We start from the raw sequence: 24,029 nt of genomic DNA, 5'->3' as shown, positions 1-24,029 counted from the left end.
TAAAGCTACATATTACATTGAAATACTAAGAGATAAAGTTCGATTATAGACAGGAGTGCAGCAGAGAAGATGGTATGTGATGGAGTGTTGCAGTGATAAATGACAATTCACTGTGGAAAAGCATAGTGAAGGGATGCTGAGCCAAGGTGGGTATGTACATACAGGGGAACGGGCTACCTGATAAAGGAACAAATGCAAGAGGACCCAAATCTGACTCAATTATTTTATACACTAGAGGCCCGGTGCACGAAATTCATGCGTGGGGGAGGTAGAGAGGTCCCTCAGACCAGCCTGCACCCTCTCCAATCCAGGACCCCTCGGGGGATGTCTGACTGACTCTCGCAATCTGGGACCACTGGCTCCTAACCGCTCACCTGCCTGTCTGCCTGATTGCCCCTAACCACCTCTGCCTGCCTGCCTGATTGCTCCTAACTGCTCCCCTACTGGCCTGATCACCCCTAACCAGCTCTGCCTCTCCTCGCACCCAGGACCCAGGATTCCCTCCTCCGGCTGGTCTCAGGCACCCGGGACCCGGGCTTCCCTCCCTCTGGCCAGCCGCAGGCACCCAGGACCCGGGCCGGCTTTGCCAGGGCCGGCTACAGGCACAGGAGACCATGGGCAGGTGGCTTGTCTTGTCCCTCTCCCAGGCCACAGGTGCAGGTGCAGCCATTAGCGCCCTGGACCACGGGGCGGGCAGCTTGTTTCTCTCCCGGGCCACAACCTGGCTGGTTTGTGCCTTCTCTCTCCCCAGTGTTGAGTGTCTGAGCTGTTATGCTTTATGGTGTGAGGGCATAATGACCATTTGCATATTAGCTCTTCATTATATAGGATTGTAAAGGACCAACCCCGATCTTATTGATATATTTAAAAACCAACTAAATGACATTACTTAGCTATACACCCAAGTATAGCTAAATAAATATTTGTGCAGCCCAGACCAAAAAAAAAAAGAAAAGAAAAGAAAAGAAAACTAAACTATAGGAAATTGACAATGTGGACTGCTGGATCAGAGCACATTCCTAAACTCTGTTTGTTTCCCCTCCTAGGCTGTAGATGTTGGCGCCTACCTTCATAACATCATGTTGGCTGCTTCTTCAGTTTCAGAGTCAGCACTCTGACCTGTTCTGCCTGGCTGGCTCCGTGTCAGGCAGAGCAGTCAGCTGCTGGGGTGGGGTGGCCCAAAGGTTGCCCAGGAGCCCCTGCCATGCTGTACCTCTCCCACCGCCTCTTGCACATAAGTGACATTTCATCGTTTCAGTGGATTCATTTGATTTTGAAGATGGTTCTGTCTTTCAAATCCCATTGAAAATGCAGATTACGCTGAAAACAACTTTGTGGTGCCATCGTTAGTAAAAAAAAGTACTGAAGTCTGAAAGAGGGGTGTGGAGTTGGGGAGGATGGATGGGAAACTCTGAGACCAGGAAGGAAAACTCGGTGCTAAAGACGATAGGTGGCAAGCCCCCCTGGTTTAAAAGTTTCCTAGAGTGCCGATGCTGCATTCTGTGCCTCTGGTCCCAGAGCCATTTCCAGCCTGGCCTAGTCTTCATTGAAGTCTTTCATCACAGGGGAGAGAAGGGGGGGCGGGGTCAACCCATGGCCAGTGCTGCAAAGTAATAACAATATGATAAAGCATCCTTACTCGGCTATTACACACCCATACTGTAATGGTCCAAGCAGAGCCATGGTGTTTCTATAAGAGTTACTTAGAAGTGATATCCCTTCTGTACTATTCCCTTCAAATAATATTAATCAGATACCTCATCACATAAAGATAGTAACAAAGAAGTATTGTAACTTGAGATCAAAAGGAGCTAAGACCATCAGAAATGTATCTCTCAAAATTTCTTGGAGTTTTTATCTTCCAGAAACAATTGTTTAAGGTAAAAATGAAACAAAAAAACACATCCACTTTTGGATTAGTAACAATTATTGTCATTTTTAAGAGTTTTTAAATAGCAGAAAACATGTACTACCATAGAGTCTAAATTATGGCTAAAAATTCTGTCCCCAGTTCAAAATTAAATCTTGATAATAATAAAAACTACCACAATTAAGATAATGTGTCCAGTGGAATTCTGAAGTAATTAATGTATTCTGTATCTTCCCTCAAGTTTAACCCAATTATGGATTTACATTCTAGGAGAACAATAACCAGCCACTGATGCTATTACAGACAACATCGTTTCTACCGGGCATGCATTCATGGTGTTTGAGAAAGAGCTCTGAACAATGATTTCATCAACTGTAGAAAGCACACCAAGTTTAAGAATTCATAACCTTCAGTCTGGGTTTGGGAACGGGAAGGAGGAGCTGCTATGTTTGGAATGTTGGTGTCCTCCTAAAGGCACCATAGTAGGAGGGGAAGAACTGAATAGGTCCTGAGGGCAGAGCCCTCTTTTTCTTTCTTTTTTTTTTAATTCTAAGTTTAATTCCACATTTCATCTCAAAAAGTAGATCAAACAATTAGCTTTGATTATATGTTTTTTCTGTCTTTTTTATTTATCTTTATTGTTGAAAAGTATTACAGTTGTCTCCTTTCTTTCCCATTGACCCTCCTCCCTACTTCCATCCCTCCCCAGACCTCCACCCCACTATTGTCTGTGTCCAGGGGTTATGCATATGAGAGGACAGAGCCCTCGTAAATGGGATTAGTGCCATAAAAGCAGGCAGAGAAGGCGCCCTTGTACCATCCGCCATGTGAGGTTTCTAGCGAACAGCCAGGCATGTGTGAGAAAGTGGGCCCTCATCAGACGTCGAATCTGCCAGCAAAGTATCCTGAACTTCCCAGGGAAACAAATGTTTGTATTCTTTCCAGAAAATAAGTGTTTGTGGTTTACGTGCCACCAGATTGTTTTTGCTATAGCAGCCCTAATAAGACGGGAGCTAATTATTGAGTGCCTACCAGGGTATAGCAGCTTTACAAACCGATTCATCAAGTCTCAAAACACCTTATGGGATATGAGTACTTGACCTATTTTATAAATGAGAGAATTGTTGTTCAGAAAAGTTAAGTAACTCGGTAATGGTCACAGGCTAAGTGGTGGACCAAGCCAACCAGGTCTGAACCAAAGCTTAACCCTTTCTGTCACATGACACTGAATTTTACAAGACAAAGGCTTTCTAAACCTTCTTTCCCACCTGCAGAAGGTTGCCTTATACAAATACATTTCCAACTTAAATTATATTGATTTATTAATTAAAGTAAGAAAATGTGGTTACCTTTAAGTTTTGTCAGATAACAAAGACCCTAAATATTGTTAAAATTGTAACGTAAGAGAGATCACTTGGTATAACTTTTGTCACTGATTTTTCAAATAAAAGTCGGGTCTGAGCAATATGGTCACATGAGGATCATATTTTGCTTAATACCTATTATATACTTTTGCTGAACAATTATCTTTTTTAACATATTTTTATTTATTTCAGAGAGGAAGGGAGAGGGAGAGAGAGACAGAAACATCAATGATGAGAGACAATCATTGATTGCCTGACTTCCACACACACCCCACTGGGGATCAAGCCCGAAACCCAGGCATATGACCTTGACCGGAACTGAACCCAGGGCCCTTCAGTCCGCAGGCTGATGCTCCATCCACTGAGCCAAATCAGCCAGGGCTGAACAATTATCTTAATGTCTTATTTTTTAGTATCTCTTTACCAGAGCTCACCTTTATGCTTATAATTACAGAAGACCTTGAAGGTTATCTGAGCAAAATATCCTTCACTACAAAACATAAAAACATAAATTTATCCAATTGCACACATGCACAGATACACAAAAGTGAATATTAAGATTAAAACGGGTAAAATGTGCCCGGCCAGTGTGGCTCAGTGGTTGAGCATCGACCTATGAACTAGGAGGTCACAGTGCCCAGTCAGGGCACATGCCTGGGTTGTGGGCTTCATCCCCATTGTGGGGCATGCAGGAGGCAGCTGATCCATGATTCTCTCTCATCATTAATGTTTCTATCTCTCCCTCTCTCTTCCTCTCTGAAATCAGTAAAAGTCAGGTAAAATGCAAGTGCAAAATATTTGAAGAGTCTTTACACTCATGTATGTTTATTAAACTTTCTGGACAACTAGACTTAACCTGTTTGGGTCCTAAGAGGAAATCCTGCCGCTGGTGAAAATGGTAAGACTGAAGGAAACATTTGACACTGTGTGAAGTATACTTCTCCACTCTTCTGTTGCATAACTCCACATGTCAAAGAAACTTGGGCTAATTTGGACGATGAAAAATAGCACAGTAATCACTGTACTCTTTTATTTTCTGAAATTCCTTTAAATGTGTCTGCTACCCATAAAACAAAACTGGATATATTGGATTTGGAACTGCTTGCTCATGGTATTATTCCTTAGTAATCCAATATTCGAAAAAGATTTTGATTTTAAAGGGTAAAGTTTAGAATTTTAAACTTTTTCTTAATGGAGCCTACATTACTGAGGTTTATCTATCCTCTATAAATTCTAAATTATATCCATAAAATCATGTTAGGTCAGATTCCTAAGCTTTTAAGAACATATAGCCTGAAACCAGGTTTAAATTTATAAAAATCAAATCCACAAACTGTGGACATGTCAATGACCCACGGCAGAGCTTTCTTTTCAAAGCAAAACACTATGTCAGACAAGTTTCACCTTGTTTTTAGTTTTGCTCATCACTACAAAAAAAATGAGTTATTCCTCTTACATGTAAACAGGAAGTGATAAATATCTAAACTTAACTGAATTTCATTTTTTAAATAGAGCTTTTTCAAGAAGATAAAAACATGATTCTACTTAAACAGTTTATGAACTGCATTGACGCTTTTGTGCCTTGAATATGACACCCCTGGAAATACGAAAGGGTCCCTGTGTTTCTATCCACTTTCCCAGGCACTCCTGCTGTGACACGTCTCCCCCAAAGGAGTGTCAGGAAGTCCGATGTGTTCTTATTGGTGAAGAGCTGTTTTGACTTTCAGCAAGTATCTGCATACTGAGTGTTTCTGGCCCTTGACACTGTCCTATACCTTCCATGGTGTTTACAGGTAAAATAGCTACATGTTGTTGGCACTCTACTCTGTGAGCTTACTGTTTCCTGAGAACGTGCATGAAGTGAGCAAATGAGTTAGAAACATGGCATTGCTGATTGTGCTGATTACCGGCTTTGTGATTATTCTTGCTCCTTCCCAGCCCTGCCAGACCCCTGATGACTTTGTGGCGGCCACTTCTCCGGGACATATCATGATTGGAGGTTTGTTCGCCATTCATGAAAAAATGCTGCCCTCAGAAGGTTATCCAAGACGACCAGAAATCCAGAAATGTGTTGGGTGAGTAAAGCCTTAAAGAACACGATTAAATTTCAAGATTACACAGAGAGACCAGGTATGTAAATGTGTACTTGTATTGACATCTAACCTGTTTTAATAAAATTTAAACTCTCATATTTTTAAGTTGTCATAGTCTTGCTATGCTTCCTTAAAAGAGAGATGTTATCAGTGCTATGTATATAACTAGCCTCCAAGTGCAGAAGCAATGAATGTTTTTTATTAATAAGTTTATATATATTTTGCCTGAAAAAAAAATCCCAGAAGTCAGGTGAGAAAACCAAGAAGACACTGCAGTCTGTCCATCACAAATACACTTAACATGTTTACATTTCTATCATTCACAACATGGTTTTTGTTTTAAACATGGATCTGTTATTTAATCCTTAGTTTAAAATAGGATTTAAAATTTTTCTATATATTAACATTTTGGTCAACAGTGCATTTATTTCATTGTTTTTTTAATCTAATTGTTTTATGATAAATTAAGGCCCTTCCTCAACCCAAAGTGTTCCTTCCTTGTTAAACACTTTACCTGTTTATAGAAAAGACATCAGGCACAGTTTAATATGGAAAAGTAAAGTGGGGTAGAGGATGTTACAAATAGATTTTCTTTAAGGAGAGCAGGATATTTGAATTCTAATTTCAGTTTGGGGGCAAACTAATTTTGTAGACTTAGGCCAATCACTTGAACTCTTTGAGTTCCAGTTTCCAATGTTCTCATCCTACATAATAAAAAGGTAATATGCAAATTACATCACTCCGCTACGCCCACAATTGGGCCGGCTGGAGGCGTGGGGGGCGGGACTCAGGGTGGCCGATTGGCTGGCGGTAGGAGCGGGGGGCGGGGACTCGCGAGTCCCCGACTCCCGCTCCTCCCACCTGCCGTTAGGCCAACGCTGCGGAAGGACCCATGGGGCCGGAGGAAGACGCTGGTGGTGGCCGATTGCGTGGCTGCTGGCAGCAGTTTTCCGCCAGCACCAGTTTTCCTCTGGCCACCCGCCGATGGAGCGCCTCCCGGATCGGAGTTCCTCTCGGGGTAGCCGATCGTGCTGGCGGGAGGCGCTCTGATCGGCGGGTGGCCAGAGGAAAACTGCTGCTGGCGGAAAACTGGTGCCGGCAGCCAGGTGAAAGTCTATTGCACGAAACTTCGTGCAACGGGTTTCTAGTCTCTATATAAAAAGGGGTAATATGTTAATTGGTCCTAATGGTGTCCCAGTCAAGACCCGTCAACAGGCAGGAGCTGGTGGGCGGGGACAGGGACAGGGACAGAGACAGGGACTTCCGCCCCCAGTGCTGCTCGCAGGCCTGCCCAGCGCTAACGTCACACTGCCTGGGAAGGCAGAGGCTGCTCCCAATGGAGGCACGCACAGGCAGGAGCTGCTGGGCGGGGATGGGGGCAGGAACTTGAGCCAGCAGGACATGAGGCTGCCGCCAGGGGCACGCCCCCCCCCCCCCCCTTTGGAGGAACGCACAGGCCCACAGTGCCATCCAGCCCAGAAGGAGGGCATCAGGATGGGGGCAGGGACTCGGCAGAGGGGTCTGAAGGCGCAGAGAGGAAGGGAGAACAGATGGGCAGTTAGGGTGTTTAGCCCAGGAGGGGAGAGCAGATAGGCAGTTAGGGGGATCAGACAAGGAGGGGAGAGCAGTTAGGGGCATCAGGCAGGCAGGCCGGTGAGCGCGCTTAGGAGCCAGTGGTTCTGGATTGCGAGAGGGATCCCAGATTGGAGAGGGTGCAGGCCAGGCTGAGGGACCTCCCTCCACGAATTTTGTGCACCGGGCCACTAGTCTGTAAAATAAGGGCCTGGGTAACCTCTAAGGATGCAGGTGGCATAAGCTTTTGTAGCTATGGCAATCTGATCCCCATGCTTCCTTTTAACCCTAACATCCCAATCTTGATGTTTTTGTATAAATTTAATCTCCTCATTTTCCCACCCCTTTTTCTTTCTTTATCAAAAAATACTTAATATTGTATACCAACTATACTTAAATTTTTTTTAAAGTATCTACCAAGCCCTCTAAGAATGATTTCAGGTTGAATGTGATTGCACAGCACATTGAGATTCCTTCCTGGCATTCTACTCAGAAGCTGGGCATGTTGAGCTACTGTTATCATAATAGTTGATTATCAAGAATACCGGGGAACACTCCAAAATAATTAATGAAGATTTTTTCAGAGCACTAAATTGGTACCCAAAGAAGGGCTACAGATTTGAGGCCCACAATTGTAGGCTAATAATTAAGAATGGAAAACACTAAAGAATTATTTGATATAATAAGCAAACTCATTCCAGAAAAAAAAATCACTAAATTAAACATCCTTTCACTTTATTGTCACTCCTTGAGAGAAATATTCATTCACCATTAAACAACTATTTATTAAATGCCTATGTCACCGAGGCCCAGTTCTAGACACTGAATATACTGGGGTGAATACACCAAGGAGGTTCTGATGCTCATGGAGCTAACATGTGGGTACTCTGAAAATATTATATATTTTAATTGGCAGATAATTAATTGCTTTAACCTTTCTCCTTTGTGTCTTTATTTAAATTAAAAACTTACTGTAAATTTGTCAAGCTTCACATTTAGATAATCCACAAGGACAAAAAATGTTATTCAAATAATTTTATTTAATTTGTTATATCTCAATTAATTAAAAGGAAACTTTAGAAAAGCAAAACCATGAACAATAATATCCCCTTTTATTCATTTAAGAACATTATTGAACCCTTACTATGTTTTAGGTTCTGTTTGCAACCTTTTGTATATGGCAAAGGATGAAATAAACAAACAGTAAATAAGTAATCAAACAACTCAGTGCTCCGGAATAATCACAAACCTAGAAGTCAATTGGAAAAGCCCTCCGAAATAAGAAATAGCTATCCCTTGGAGCCAAAATAGTGTACTTTAGCCAGGAGAAGGCTACTTGGCTTTTATTCAGAGACTGTTTTGTAAGTTTATTTTTAAGAGCCTTATTAATCTGATTTTCAGCCACAACAGATTAGAATCAGAAAATTAAAATATAGGCTTGTGAATCTAAAACACAGGTGCTCGGACAGCAATAAAGTGCTGACATTACATTCAAAAAAGGAAAAATCAAACACATCTTCATGCTGCAGAATACTAAACTGAGTGCTCAGAATTATCCCAAAATTCATTAAGAAAAGGTTAAATCCTGTTCCACAGAATTCACTTGAGAAACTATGGGGTCCTTTTTAAAAAATATTTTCTTATTGATTTCAGAGAGGAAGGGAGAGGGGGAGAGAGATAGAAATATAAATGATGAGAGAGAATCATCAATCAGCTGCCTCCCTTATGCCCCTTACTGGAGATGGAGCCTGCAACCTAGGCATGTGCCCTGACCAGGAATCGAATAGTGACCTCCTGGTTCATAGGTAACGCTCAACCATTGAGCCACGCTGGCTGGGCTGGGTTTCTATATATCTTTTTAGAAAGGTTTCCATCAAAAATTATTTTTAAATAAAGTTTAGCCCCTTCAAAAGGTAAGTTTCATTGATCCAGAAACTGTTACAAGGCTGAGATGTGGATAAAATGAGATATCATCATGTCTGTAGAAAAGTTAATTTCTGATTTCAAAAAATGCTTCTTTCTCAACAGGTTTGAAATAGCAATGTTTCTTCAAACTCTTGCTCTGATACACAGCATCGAGATGATCAATAATTCAACATTATTATCTGGAGTCAAACTGGGGTACGAAATCTATGACACTTGTACCGAAGTGACCGTGGCAATGGCAGCTGCTCTGAGGTTTCTTTCTAAGTTCAACTGCTCCAGAGAAATTGTGGAGTTCAAGTGCAACTATTCCAGCTACATGCCAAGGGTTAAGGCTGTCATAGGGGCTGGCTACTCGGAAATAAGCATGGCTGTCTCCAGGATATTGAGTTTACAGCTCATGCCACAGGTAGGTTTTGTTCCACCTCCTTATATTGGTTTTGATTGTACTCTTTATTATGAAAGGTCGGGGTAATTTGGGAAACTAGTTAGGAAGTTGCTTTTACTTTTAACTTTCCTTTCTCCTGGTCCCGTGGTCGGCAAACTGCGGCTCGCAAGCCACATGCGGCTCTTTGGCCCCTTGAGTGTGGCTCTTCCACAAAATACCACGGCCTGGGCGAGTCTATTTTGAAGAAGTGGCGTTAGAAGAAGTTTAAGTTTAAAAAATTTGGCTCTCAAAAGAAATTTCAATCGTTGTACTGTTGATATTTGGCTCTGTTGACTAATGAGTTTGCCGACCACTGTCCTAGTCCAAGAAAGGATGTTTCCTATATGGATCAGATAGCGGACAAAGCACGAAGGGAGTAGTCACTTCTCAGTCTGTCTAGTTTCTGAGTGTTTTTAGCATGATTTGGACCAGACACAAACCTTTGAGGACCTCCACGGCCTTGTTTCTGAAATAGTATCAGTCAGGTGCTATGAAGAAAACAGGAGAGTGAGAGGGAAGGGGGAATGGAGGTCAAGAAGGACTTCTCAAAGAGATCATGTTTAGCTTAAAACTAGAATGAGCAGGGGCAGCCAAGGGCAGCTGGAGGAGGGAAGGACAGTATCTAGGCTAAAAAAACAAACGATCAGCATGTACAGTGTTAACATGTCCAAAGACTAAAATGGCTAGATCAGGTGAGCAGAAAGGAGCATGGTAAGAAATGCGTTTACGGAGAGAGGCAAAGGCCAGGTCACGTGGCATCTTGTAAACTGTGGTGTGATTTGCATCTGTTCTGAGTACGATGAGAAAGCTTTGAGCGGACTGTGGCACTACGGCTCTCTCCGTAACGCAAACCAAGAACCAGGAGGTAAGAAAGGGGTCTCTGAAGAACCAGATTTTAGAGAGCCCTGCACTAAGTTCTTGCATCATTACTCAGAGTCAAGCAACACGGACTAGGAACAGGCGTCTGGAGCTCTTCACCATAACTAAAATATTCTTGGCAATTTCCAGGTGAGTTATGAGTCCACGGCAGAAATCCTAAGCGACAAAATTCGCTTCCCTTCATTTTTACGAACTGTGCCCAGTGACTTCTACCAAACTAAAGCCATGGCCCACCTGATTCAGAAATCTGGGTGGAACTGGATTGGCATCATAACCACAGATGATGACTACGGACGACTGGCTCTCAGCACTTTTGTACTTCAGACCGTGGCAAATAATGTGTGCGTAGCCTTCAAAGAAGTCCTCCCAGCCTTCCTCTCAGATAACACCATTGAGATCAGGATCAATCAGACACTGGAGAAAATCATAGCAGAAGCCCACGTTAATGTCATTGTGGTATTTCTGAGGCAATTCCATGTTTTCAGTCTCTTCAGTAAAGCCATCGAAAGGAATATAAATAAGGTCTGGATTGCTAGTGATAACTGGTCAACAGCCATCAAGATCACCACCATTCCTAACATTAAAAGGATTGGCAAAGTTGTAGGGTTTACCTTTAGAAAAGGGAATGTGTCCTCTTTCCAGTCCTTTCTTCAAAATCTGCATATGTTTCCCAGTGATCATAACAAACCCTTAAATGAATATGCCATGCTCTTGTCTGCCTGTGCTTATGTCAAAGACAGTGATTTGAGTCAATGCATTTTCAACCATTCTCAGGGGACTTTGGCCTACACGGCTAACAAGGATATAGATAGGAACTTCTCCCTGAGAAATGACTTCCTGTGGGATTACACTGAGCCAGGACTTGTTCACAGTATTCAGCTCGCTGTGTTTGCCCTTGCTCATGCCCTGCGGGATCTGTGCCAAGCTCGAGACTGTAAGAACCCCAACGCCTTTCAACCATGGGAGGTACTAACTTGCATACCCAAGAAAATTCCCCTACCACAGTTTCCTCCATTTCTTTCATTGCTTTAATTTGCAGTTATGAGAAACGCTCTTAGTATTCCTCTTATTAGTCGACACCTTCAGTGTTTGAATAACCTGGATTTCTACCCATTGCTTTTTGTTACTGAAGATAATAGAGTTACTTTACCTTTACTTCCTACTCTGACCCGCAAAAGTTGTGTTCTTTTATTTTCCAAGAAGATTCTGTTGATAGTGCTATTTTCCTGGAGTTTATGGATTTGTATCTGATCTAGAGTTTTTCAAGGCTTCATAAGGATTACCGTATTTTCCGGCATATAAGACAACTGGGCATATAAGATTTTCCTGGGTTAAAAAGTCGTCTTATATGCCAGAAAATACGGTACTTTTTTCATGCTCTTAACAAATGCAAGATAGACCAGGCATGCTTAATGATTCTTTTTATTGTTACTAAATATTATGGATGAGAAAACTAAGCTAGGAAGTGCCAGAAATATGATTCTAGTCTGGGTCATCTGATTCCACGCCCTCTACTTTTCATGATGTCGCTGGTGACGTATAGTCCCAAAACCTCCAATTATGACTCTGACTTAGGGCAGTCTCTCTAGAACTGCAGTCTTCTTCAAACGAATGTTTTAGGTCAATCATAACAGTTCCTGTGATATCTCTGTTTAAAATGAATCACTAATTGTGTGTAAAGGACGCCTTTCCCTTTCTTCTCTTTGATTAGTTTGTAGAAACACAAGCTTAATGTGGCCCTATTTCGTGAAAATTTTTCTATTCTGTTTTTTAAATGCCCATGAACAAGTCATTTAAAAGCAAATTGCTGCTTTCTGATGATAAATTTAACTCATCAAAAACAAATTCCTCAGTATTATGTATTCAAAGCCTTGAAGCAGAATCATGTTCCTAAAATATATTTGTTTTAAATTTGGGGATAAAGCTCAATTCTTCTGTTCTTACAAGTGGGAATCCAGGACAGGTTATTTCTACTTTTGTAATTTTTATTTTAAACACCCACAAACACCAGCTCCAGAGTCTGAGGTGATCAGCTTACATTTGGGTGGATCATGTGATGGTCATAGGGTGTTTTAAATTGTCCATTTTAAAACTAGTTTTCACCTTGGAAATGCAAAGCACAAAACCTAATAAAGAAGTAAGATTAGAAATTAGGATATTTTTCAAATTAGAACTCGCTTTAAAATATATATACCTAGTAATTTTAAGATGCCTGTTTGAAAATATACTCTTTTTAGTATAAAATGTTTAATAAGGGATTGGTAAAAACTATAAATTAAGTGGACATCATAATGAAATCACAACATAAAAAGCCTCATAAGGAAAGAGAAATACAAATAGCAAGAGCTATTCATCCTCTAAAGGTCTGGGAACATATTTTTTTACATCAGGATTAAATCTCAAATCTTCTGAGGAAAAGACTGGAGATAGTATAATCTAAACAAAATCTGCTAAAATGTTTTATTTAAACACTAGAAGCCTGGGGTTGTCCTTTATGTCGCAGGGAGTCTGTTTATCTAGAAACAAACAGAAACAGATTGGAAAGGAAGAAGAGAGGATCCTTTGATCATGATGTGAGTGACCTATGTCTGTGCCATATTCAGTAGGACAAATAATGCAAATAATGTTGTCTTTTTACGAGGGAAGCTCCATAGACATTAAACTTTAAAAATCAGCAACATGTAAGGTCACTAATCAAAGATACATTCCTAAAGATTATTTTCCCACTGGCAAAATTCACTAACATTTAAATTATAGTTTTTGAATGATTTTAGATTTCAAATCACTTTAAAGAATTTCATTTTTCCCAATATTTGAGGATAATTCTTACTTTGGCTCCACATTTGGTGATATTTGTGAACAGTATTCAGGGACAGCACAATCAATGATTTTGGCTTTCTTTTTAGTGTTTTATTTTCCTTTAACTGATGATATACAAGGTAGTAAGTGATGTATGTGGAATGAGAGGAAATGTCTAATAATCAAACTTCTGTAAATACATTTATTTAGCGAATATTGGTTGGATATCTCAATGTTCTAGACATTGTGCTTAGTGCTAAAAATATTATAGAAACTAAGACAATTTTCTCCCTAAAGTTCTCTAGTGAGGCATACAATCAAACCATTAGGGGTGGGGAAAAGACCAATGTGGCAATCCAGGCTAAAATAGGGATGCCTTGTACTACAGTATGACAATGGGGATGGAGAAACATATACAGGGTGAAGCAAAAGTAGGTCTACAGTTGTTGTTATGGAAATAATAAAATAATTAATAAATAATAATACAAGCATCAACTCTAGTTTTGCATACTCATAACTGTAAACGTACTTTTCTCCATCCTGTACATGAATATTTAAGGGGAAGAATGAAGAGAGCATTTGGAGAGAAACTGCATATAAAGGATGATAGATGGAAGTACAGATGCTACAAATGAGTCAAACATTTGAGCAACTGGTGCCATTTATTGAAGTGGAAACACAGAGAAGAGTGGAGGTCGGATCAGAGGAGGAAATATTAAGCATTGCATTTTGGAGATGTTGACTTTGAAGAACTTATGAGACATCCTCCATAGCAATGGCGGTAGAATATTAGTCCAGACATCAGAAGAGACACGTTCAAATAAGAGAGTGATTTTGGAGTGATAACAAAAATAATAACTATAAAATTTTAGGTCTTACTGTACTAAAATTTTATCATCTTTAATTTTTATAGGGTAGGGCCACAGGACTCATATTCTTCCCACTCCATCTGAAAGAAGTGACAAGAGGAAGTATTTCTGGTGACAGACACAACAGTTTAGAGATGGAGGGGACCTCGGCAGTAGGGTCTGGCCCATGGTCACCCACGTAGCTAGGAGTGAACCTGCCCCAGCTTTAGTCCAGTGGGCTTTGTGCTACACCACAGAAAACGTCACAAAAGAAAAAAACATAGGTTGGGTATTGGAGATACAAGGCTGCTTCCTCTGCTGTTCTGTGGTTTACTCACATAGATACCTCCATTTCATAAGCACAGCTTGTTTGTGGAGAGAGAGTGAAACATCAGAGCCCTTAGGGAAATGGAAAACATCAACTACACCAGCTTATCGGGTGTGACCTCCTGGACTTGTGTTCTCAAAGGCACAGAGGTGAATTAGCTAATAATGGATATGCAAATCCTACTCTCTAAATTTTGTAGTGTCGATTTATAGTGAATTTCAGAGTCTTGATGAAAAATAAATACATAATTGGTGGAAAAAGGCATTTAATAGATTAATAACTGGAGTGTTAATGTACAACACTGCAGTGCAAATGTTCTATCATATTTAATAAGGAATAAAATGCACTGTGTTATTTGCCTCCACCCGCTTTCCTGTAAGAACAAGCACAGAATTGCACTTATTTACATCATACAATGTTATCATTATTTACAGAATGTATGTGTCAGAACTTTACCCTGTGAAACCTAATTAAATGCAGGGAAAAAAACAGGTGGAAATTATAGTTCAAACACAAGAGTGGAAAAGGATATGCTCCCTAAAGAACTGAGTTACTGGGGCTTAGGTGTTTGTTTTGCTTAAGGAAGGAACTGAAAAAAAAATCAACATACAGGCAGAGGTGGGAATCTTGACAATAGACCCTCACTTATTCTTTTATTTTTGTTGCCTCCATTTTTTTCTTCCACAAAATTGCTAGAATAGGATTTTTTTTGTTAATTTCACCAGGTTAAATCTAATATCCTGCTATTTAAATGTAACACTGATGAATTTACGGTCATTACATGAACTATGAAATCTGTGGGAATGTGTAATAAAATCAATATACTTAGAGATTTTACTAAAGTGACATTTGGTCATTGAAATGACTGTCACAGCTAATATATTTTCCTTAAAATACAACTTGATTTTTTTATATTTTATTGACAAAAAAAATGAAGGTAAGAAACATTCATAAACAATTAACTGAGATTGAATAAAATAAGAATAATTCTATTCAAATAGAATAATTTTTGCCTCGTTTCATAGCTTTTGCACCTAACAAAGGCCACGTGGCATCACAGACCTAGATAATGAGCGGGCCTGGTGTGTTCGCAGAGGCTATTTACTTAGCCGTGATTATATATCAAGTTAACAGAGGAGCCAGACCTGCAACCTGCTGTCCTCCCCCAATGCCCAGGGTTCTTCCTCCGCAGCACAAGCTCAACATGGCTGCCTCATTTGTCAGTAACACATTTCCTGTCCTAGTTGCATTGTATTCACTGAACAAATTGGTTAAAAAAAAAAAAGTAATTTTTCATTGCATTTCTATCCCCTCAAGTTAAAAAATTATTTAATATTAATATATTAAATGGAATTTAGAAGTCACTGTACTCTGCACTCAATCACTGAAGCAGAGTTGAAGACCATTGGAGATAATAAGATCCAAACCTCTCACGTGGCTAACAAAGTATGGACTTAGGTGGACATTAGCAGTTCCCTTACCTGCACCCATCAACCAAACTTCTCTGATGGGGATGCTACTCAGTCCATGCCCAAGAGCAGGGTGCTGCTGTTACTGGCCACCTCCCAGGTTTGTAGCTCGGTCCCCTCAGCCTTCATTTTGGAGAGGTGAGCAGGACAACGACTGGCTTAAATTACCCGCTCAGACTGGGCCAAGACCCAGGCCAACTGTGATTCTAGAAAGAAAAAATGCCTTTTTCTACCTTTCATAGTGACAGGTGGCACATTGGTGAATACTTTTGAGTCATAGAGAAAAAATAGTGAGAAGACTTTGAATTAATATATTATTAGGTGCAATGGAAAGACCATATAATGAAAGTCAAGATGTCCTCAGATAACTCCCTTTGCCCCTTGGCTAGGGGTCCTCATATAAGCAAAGAGGAAGATAATCCGTGTTCAGCATGCTTCACCAAGTTGTTATGAAGTAAAATGGTATCACAGATTTGAGTATTAGCAAGTAATAGATGAATGTCAGATGACGTTGTTAGTTGACAGACTCAATACTTTTATTTGTTTGCATATTGTCCTCATTAATTAATGACAGGTATTAATAGGTATTAAAACAGCCTTTGTTAACCCTTAATTTGTGCCAGATAGTGGGCACTCTTTACATTCAAAATTATATTTAATCCTTCCAAAAACCCTAGAAGGTACCGGTAGGTTTCATTTACTTCCTCTTACAAATGGAGAAGCTGAGGCCTAAGAAAAATTGTAACTATTGACATCACACCACTAATTAGATATGGAACCAGAGTTCGAGTCCAGCCATCTGCCCCAGAGGACCCATCCTGACACTCTGCAATGTGGAAAAATGAATATGCTCAGATTTCAATGTCATGGTCTAGAGAAGCTACCAGCCATAAACATTAACTTGCTTCTCAAATTCACAGAGCAAGACTTGGGCAGAAATGAGGCTAGAGTTCTCAAATTGTTGCCCAATAGGTAAGAACCTTTGCATCTAGTTACCACACTCACTGTTTCGAGATGTCTTTTTTCTAATTTGTAGATGATGTTCCTTGTAAGGCAGTGTTATAATTTTAAAATTGATATAATGGATACACTTACAATATTTCTATTAGTGTTTGTTTCTATTCTTTTTTTTTTTATAGTTACTAGAGGTGCTGAAAAATGTGACATTCACGGATGGAGGGAAGTCATTTCATTTTGATGCCCATGGGGATATGAATACTGGATATGATGTTGTGTTCTGGAAAGAGGTCAATGGCCACATGACTATCACCAAGATGGCACAATATGACTTGAAGAATGATGTCTTTATCATCACAGACCAGGAAACAAAAAATGAGTTCAGGAATCTTAAGGTAATTGTGCTGTAGGTTGCTTTGTAGCACTCAAATTAATTGGTACCTCAGTTGCAAAAGTCCTTGACCCCACCACCAGGGCCTCCAGTGAGCCTATTCATTGTCCCCAACTTCTTTCCTTAAATTCCATAGCCAACTTGTGGTTTTGTTCCTTGTACACACCCTCAATTCCTCTCTCTCTCTCTCTCTCTCTCTCTCTCTCTCTCTCTCTCTCTCTCTCTCTCTGAAAGTGTGGTTCACTTTCTTATTTTCTTTCTGTCTTTCCTAAAATGTAACCATCTGCCCTAGCCAGTTGCTCAATGGTTAGAGCATCAGCCCACGCACCAAAGGGTCGATTCCCAGTCAAGGACATGCACCTGGGCTGCAGCTTCTATCCTAGGCCCCAGAAGGCAACCAATTGATGTATTTCTCTCACACCTCTCTCTCGTTCTTGCCCTCCCTCCTTCCCTTCCACTCTCTCTTAAAATAAGCAATGGAAAAAAATATCCTCCAGTGAGGATTAATAAAAAATAAAATAGAGAGAGACCAGTTTGCCTTTCTGATGGAAACACCCACAAATATTTCAAGGAACACTCATAAGTATTCAAGAAGGTAGCAAAAACAAATAAAACCTGAGATCAATTAGGTCAGATTTCAAGATCCTCTTGTCAATATGCAGGCTAGTTGGGCTATCAGCATTTGTGGTAACTCAGCAGAACCCATAGTCTAAGACATCAGATAATCCCAAATCTATTGACATCCCCAAGCTATCATGTCTTTGCTGTCTCTTATGTGGGGGGAGACAAAGGGCCATGTTGCTGGGAAGAAAGGTTTCACTTTTATCCCTGTAATGATGCCCAGCTTGTCTCAGGTGAAGTCCTGTGGTTGTAGCCGAGCATCCTCCAGGAGTGTGGGCACTTCAGATTAAAGGTTTGCTCTGGAAGACCTATAAGGTAGTTTTACTATCTATTTTCCATTTTTTTTAGACTTATTCACATTCCTCCAGATCACAACACAATCCAACGATATTATTTTTTTAAAAGACCAAAATACTATTTAGTAAGTATATCTTTAAATTAAGTCCAAGTTAGTGAAAATAAATCTTTTTAAAAAATCTATTTGGGATTTCTTTTCATTTTGCAGCAAATTCAATCCAAATGCTCCAAGGAATGCAGTCCTGGGCAGATGAAGAAAACCACCAGAAGTCAGCATACCTGCTGCTATGAGTGTGTGAACTGCCCTGAAAATCACTACAGTAACCAGACGGGTAATTACAGTCACTGCAACCTGGGCAGTGACATGCCTAGACCATTTCCCTTAGGCTGATATTTTGTTTATATGAATCCCATTTTGGATTATTCTTTCATTTGGGGGCGGGGGGGAAAGCATCTCATGCCTCTCTCCTAGATAGAATAGCAGTGAAATTTCATCTTATCTTTGGAATCTGCTCTATTATATCAGCAGACATGCAACCAATACATAATAAGAATGTGAAAGTAACTTCACATGCAAGGGAAAATGACATCCCCTCAACTGGATTCCTCTCCGGCACTTCTTAAAACAGTGCATGTCCTCTGTCCATTTTTATCCATGTATCTCCCACACTGATATGCCAACTTGCAGTTGGGGCACAATAGCTATAAATAACTAATGCTGAATTATCTAAGCCAAGCATAATAGAAATCTATGTATATACAGAGGTTTGCTTACCCGGGAGATCTCATTATTCTTACCCAGAGACAATAGTGAAGCCTGAAGAAGAACCTTCTGTGAGACAAGGGGGTGAACTATTGACAGAGATTAGATGCTACGAACTGATCATTTGCCAAACCTGTTAGCAATTTGACAACATCAGAGCAATATACACATATTAGAGAACAGGAGAGAGGTCAGTAGCCTTCGGAACCTTGAAAGGAGCTATCAGCACTTTCCCTGGAGTCAAGCCTGCTTTAAAAGCATCACATTCCTGCCCTAGCTGGTTTGGCTCAGTGGATAGAGTGCCTGATCTGAGAAATGACTGGTCCCAGGTTCAATTCCCGTCAAGGGCACATGCCCAGGTTGCAGGCTCCATCCCCAATGTGGGGCATGTATCAGTGATTCTTTCATCATTGATGTTTCTATCTTTCTCTCCCTTTTCCTTTCGTCTCTGAAATCAATAAAAATATATTTTAAAATAAATAAATAAATAAAAGCATCACATTCCCTTGTTAACAGAAGCATTCCTACTTGTCCTATAAAAGCTGAGAACCCCAGAGCCAGAATAGCTCCCGAATGGTTATTCTTTTTTTTCTAATTGGCTCCTAGACGAGAAGCATCCCAATGTAAACATTCTAATATCCATGTTCTGTCATTGTTTTATAAAAATGCCATTTATCCCAAACTGGGATGGGCTGTGCTGCAGAAATAATTAGGTAAGGGGGTGGGGGAGGTGTTTCCAGGCAAAACAGTATCTACAACTGTTTGCCAAGTGGGATAAATAAAAACACCAAGAGAGTGCATAGCATTTATTTCTCATAAAGATGCACAAAGTCTCTCAGGATACAATCTGGGTTGTCTTTTGCTAACCAGGGCAAGTTGCTTCCAAGAACAAGTGTAAAACACTGAGCACAACTTTGGAGGAACAGCAAGGATGTAGGCTAATCTGAAAGGATATCATCCCCTGTTCCTCTTGACGTCTCCAGTGCACAGCCTTGTACACAGGCGAGGCCGACACATGGCCGAATGAATAAAATGGCAGACACGGGCAGCAATGGGAAAGGAAAGACAGGGCAGAAAGGGAATCGGATTTGGTCAGAGGAGGAGGCCGGGAATGTAGAGTTTATCAACAGAAACACAACCTGCCTTTGAGGTTAAGGAGGGAGAGAACCCAGGTGCTGTATAACGCCGAGTGGGCACTGTGGAGTGTAAGCAGATGGACGCTCACAGCAAGGCTTTTTAGAAGTAGCTGGGACCCCATCATTAGGGGTGGAAATGGGGAGCAAATGCAATCACACTCCCAGGAACTCCCCGCCATCAACTATCAGCGCTGCACCTGCAGTCAGAATCAACATAAACCATTTCCAACCTTATCACTGCGAGCGAGAGGCTCAATGCCACTAACCCCCACCCCCGACCCCACCCCCCGGGGAAAATAAACTTTAACTCTTATCAACTGTCATGGATTACAATCTTGTGTTATCTCGCTTTGGTTGGGGTGACCCAGCCACATTGTCTCTGATTCTCAAAGAATTGCAGCCTCTTTGACAATAGCAGCTCCCACCACAGTGTCTATGGCCTGCTATGCTCCACACGAAGCATCTCCCATCTATAATCTCACTGAAGGCAGCACCCCAATGAGGCAGAATCGGTTTTTATTAAGAGAACTGCAAATAGGCTCAGGAAATTCAATTTGCTTGTTCAATATTATTGGACTCACAGGTGACAGAGAATAGGACTTGAGGATATGCCTGATTCTAAAGCTTTTATTCTCAACAGAGTCCCCTGAACAGCCACCTATAATAGCAAGTTCACAACAGACTAAAATCTATCTTGAGTATAATAATTTCCTAAAACCCCACAGCCTAGCTGGCTTTTTTTTCTTCCTTTCTTCCTTTCCCTCACCTTCATCTGTACTCTCTCCCTTTCTTTGGGTTCTGTGCAGGCTTTATTTTAATAAGTAACCATTGTGACCATTAACTATATCCATTTTCTAGTCCAATCTATGGCTGAGAAGAATTCTATTTGTAGAATGCTGGACAATCACCTCATTTATTGCCTGAACCGGTTTGGCTCAGTGGATAGAGCATCAGCCTGCGGACTCAAGGGTCCCAGGTTCAATTCTGGTCAGGGGCATGTACCTTGGTTGCGGGCACATCTCCAGAAGGGGGTGTGCAGGGGGCAGATGATTGATGTTTCTCTCTCATTGATGTTTCTAACTCTCTCTCCCTCTCCCTTCCTCTCTGTAAAAAAATCAATAAAATATCTTTTTTTTTTAAATAATCACCTCGTTTAAATGTTTGCAATGTAACCGAATCTCCTCTGTCTCTCAGACATGGATCACTGCCTTTTATGCAACAACGAAACTCACTGGGCCCCGGCGAAGAGCACCACGTGCTTTGAAAAGGAAGTGGAGTATCTCAGCTGGAATGATGCCCTGGCCATCCTGCTCCTGGCACTGTCCCTGCTGGGAATCGTGTTTGTTCTGGCTGTGGGCATAATATTTACCAGAAACCTGAACACGCCCGTGGTGAAGTCATCTGGGGGATTAACGGTCTGCTACGTGATCCTCCTGTGCCATGTCCTCAATTTTGCCAGCACCGGCTTCTTCGTGGGAGAACCACAGGACTTCACATGTAAAACCCGGCAGACGCTGTTTGGGGTGAGCTTTACTCTCTGCATCTCCTGCATTTTGACCAAGTCCCTGAAAATTCTGCTTGCCTTCAGCTTTGATCCCCAGTTACAGAACTTCCTGAAGTGCCTCTATAGACCGATCCCCATCATCTTCACTTGCACAGGCATCCAGGTGGCCATCTGCACCCTCTGGCTGATCTTTGCAGCCCCTGTGGTGGAAGAGAACGTCTCCTTGCCCAGAGTCATTATCCTGGAGTGTGAGGAGGGGTCCGTCCTGGCCTTCGGCACTATGCTGGGCTACATTGCCATCCTGGCCTTCGTTTGCTTCCTATTTGCCTTCAAAGGCAGGAAGTTACCTGAGAATTACAATGAAGCCAAGTTCATCACATTTGGCATGCTCATTTACTTCATAGCTTGGGTCACATTCATCCCCGTGTATGCCACCACATCTGGCAAATATTTGCCAGCTGTGGAGATTATCGTTATTTTAATATCCAACTACGGGATCCTGTGTTGCACGTTCTTCCCCAAGTGCTATGTTATTCTTTGTAAGCAAGATACTAACACAAAGTCGGCCTTTCTCCAGACGGTGTATAGTTACTCTTCCCACAGTGCAGGCAGCCTGGCCATGAGCCATGTTTCCCTGGACTCCACCAACAGCAACAGCACAGCCACCCATCCTGGCTCCGCTGGCCAGCCTGCAGCCTGGTCCAAGGGCAGAGAGCTCCAGACACAAGCATTTGCACACGTATGCAACGAGAATGTTCCAGGGGCACCTAAAACTTGGCCTCGGAAACGAATTGCAAGCATATGAATGAGTCCTAAGAGGTTACATGTTGCAGAATAAAATGTTTCTCGGTTCTTTGCATGTAAGATGCGTATTTACTTTCCAAGCAAATGTGTTCTATGTGTGTCTTCACTGCCACTATTTTCACCAAGTTTTGATTGAACACCACCCCTCTTTCCAACCGCTTGTTTAACAAAGAAAGTAGATCCCTCAACCTGAAACTCACTTTATTCCTTACCACTTCCATCTGCTTCCATCTTTACCTCCTTCCCCTTAAGCAAATAGTTAAAGATGTCTCTTCTGTTCAAAACTAGCCCATAACATAGCATCCTTATTCTCTCCTCTACCCGTGCTTTCAAACCTCTTTGTAGGGTTCTCTCCTTGTCTCTTGAGCATCTTTCCCTCCCAACCCCCCCTGCTCAGTCCAGGTGAACAAGCATTTGAACAGTTATCATGTGCCAGCTGATATGCTATATACAAAGGAATACGAAAATCAAGGCATCATTTCTGACTCCAAGGAGCTCAAAATCCAGGAGAAGACAGTCACATGTAGACATCTCCAATTCAGTATGAGAATTCTGTGATTGTAATATGCGTAGGGCACTGTAACAGTTTAGTGAATGGGCACTTAGCCACCCTGGGAGATGATGGGAGGGTTACAAAGAAGTCCAAATAAAGGATATAATATATAGATGAAGTCCTGAAAGATGAATAAGAGTTTGCTAATCAAAAAGTACAGAAAGTTTTTCCAGATAAAGGGGGAAAGGGGGAACAGCAGCAGAAAGGATTTTGAGAAGGCATGTTCAGGGAAATGCAGTCATTTTGGTCATAAATGAATGCCAAAGACTGAGTTCTTTTATCAGGAGCTTAGGTCTTCACCATGTGGGTAGAAGGTGGCCATAAAAGTATCTGGTAGAAAGATGATAGGTTCCAAGGTCCATGTTAGGAAGATCACTCTGATGCAGGATAGAGAATGGAGTCTAGCTGAGGGAGGTTTAGGATCTATCCCAGGAAGAGAAAGGAGAATACATATGTATATGTAATCAAGCTGTATAGGAGGGGGCTGTTTATTTGAAGTAGTTGGTGAAGGATAACATATAGGCTTCTAGTTTGGTTTATTGAAGGGTGACATGGAATACAGGCGGAAGACTTGGTTAAGAGTAGAAGTTGAAATATTGAATTTGTAGTGACTGGAATAATTTCAAAATGTATCGAACATTCATATGAATATAAGACTCTGAGGTCAGGGGATAGGTCAGGGCTGGTGATAAAGATTTGGATGCCACGTTCACATCACTCCCATCCTTATAAAACAGATAAACACACAAAATGACAATGACTCCAATGCTGATATTCTCCTTACCTACCCCCTCCTTTCCACAACTTAGTGTTTGAAAGGATAGTGCCCTTGTTGACTTGCGACCCGCTAGTCCTGAGCCCACTGAAAACGGGCTCCTACTTACATCACTCTGCTGAAATAGTTCACAGAAAAGTTACCTGTGACTTTTTACCTGTCAAATTCAATGGCCATTTTTAAACATTCATCGCCCTTGAATCTTAATGACATTTGTGGTATAATTCCTCGTTCTTAAATTTTTTCTTCATTTCCATGATATTTTAAAGCTTTCAATTATCAAAATTCTTCAATCTGATGCAAAGACTCTTTTGGTCCTACTCTGAAATCCCTGACCATTTAGTTTTGGTCTCTGTTGCTGGTATGTCTTCCTCTACTTGACTTTTAAATGTGGGTATTCCACAGACTTCCAGTCTCAATCTAAATCTCTTTTCTGTCAACACACCTCTTGCTACAATATTATCCAAATTCATGTATTTTTTAAAGATAGATCATTGAAATATTTTTCTTGATTTTTAGAGAGAAGAAGGGAGAGGGACTCAGAGAGAAAAACATCAATGTGAGAGCAAAACATCGATCAGCTGCCTCCTGCATGCCCCCACCAGGGGCTCAAGCCTGCAACCCAGGCATGTGCCGTGGCCGGGAATCAAAACAGC

At 41.2% G+C, this 24,029-nt stretch overlaps 1 protein-coding gene across 1 annotated transcript; it reads left to right on the top strand.

Annotated features, from left to right (window-relative positions):
• Positions 1 to 5,115: 5,115 nt before the first annotated feature.
• On the top strand, positions 5,116 to 22,046 carry GPRC6A (G protein-coupled receptor class C group 6 member A; the record flags this gene model as incomplete). Its single annotated transcript, XM_079781156.1, has 6 exons — positions 5,116 to 5,309; positions 8,928 to 9,231; positions 10,258 to 11,094; positions 16,712 to 16,924; positions 18,047 to 18,170; positions 20,932 to 22,046. 6 exons carry the CDS (start codon positions 5,116 to 5,118, stop codon positions 22,044 to 22,046), a joined length of 2,787 nt encoding a protein of 928 aa, XP_079637282.1.
• Between the last annotated feature and the right edge of the window lie 1,983 nt (positions 22,047 to 24,029).

The sequence above is a fragment of the Cnephaeus nilssonii genome (genome assembly GCF_951640355.1).
Source record: "Cnephaeus nilssonii genome assembly, chromosome: 9".
Taxonomy (NCBI): Eukaryota; Metazoa; Chordata; class Mammalia; order Chiroptera; family Vespertilionidae; genus Cnephaeus; species Cnephaeus nilssonii.
This window is presented reverse-complemented; position numbering and strand designations above follow the sequence as displayed.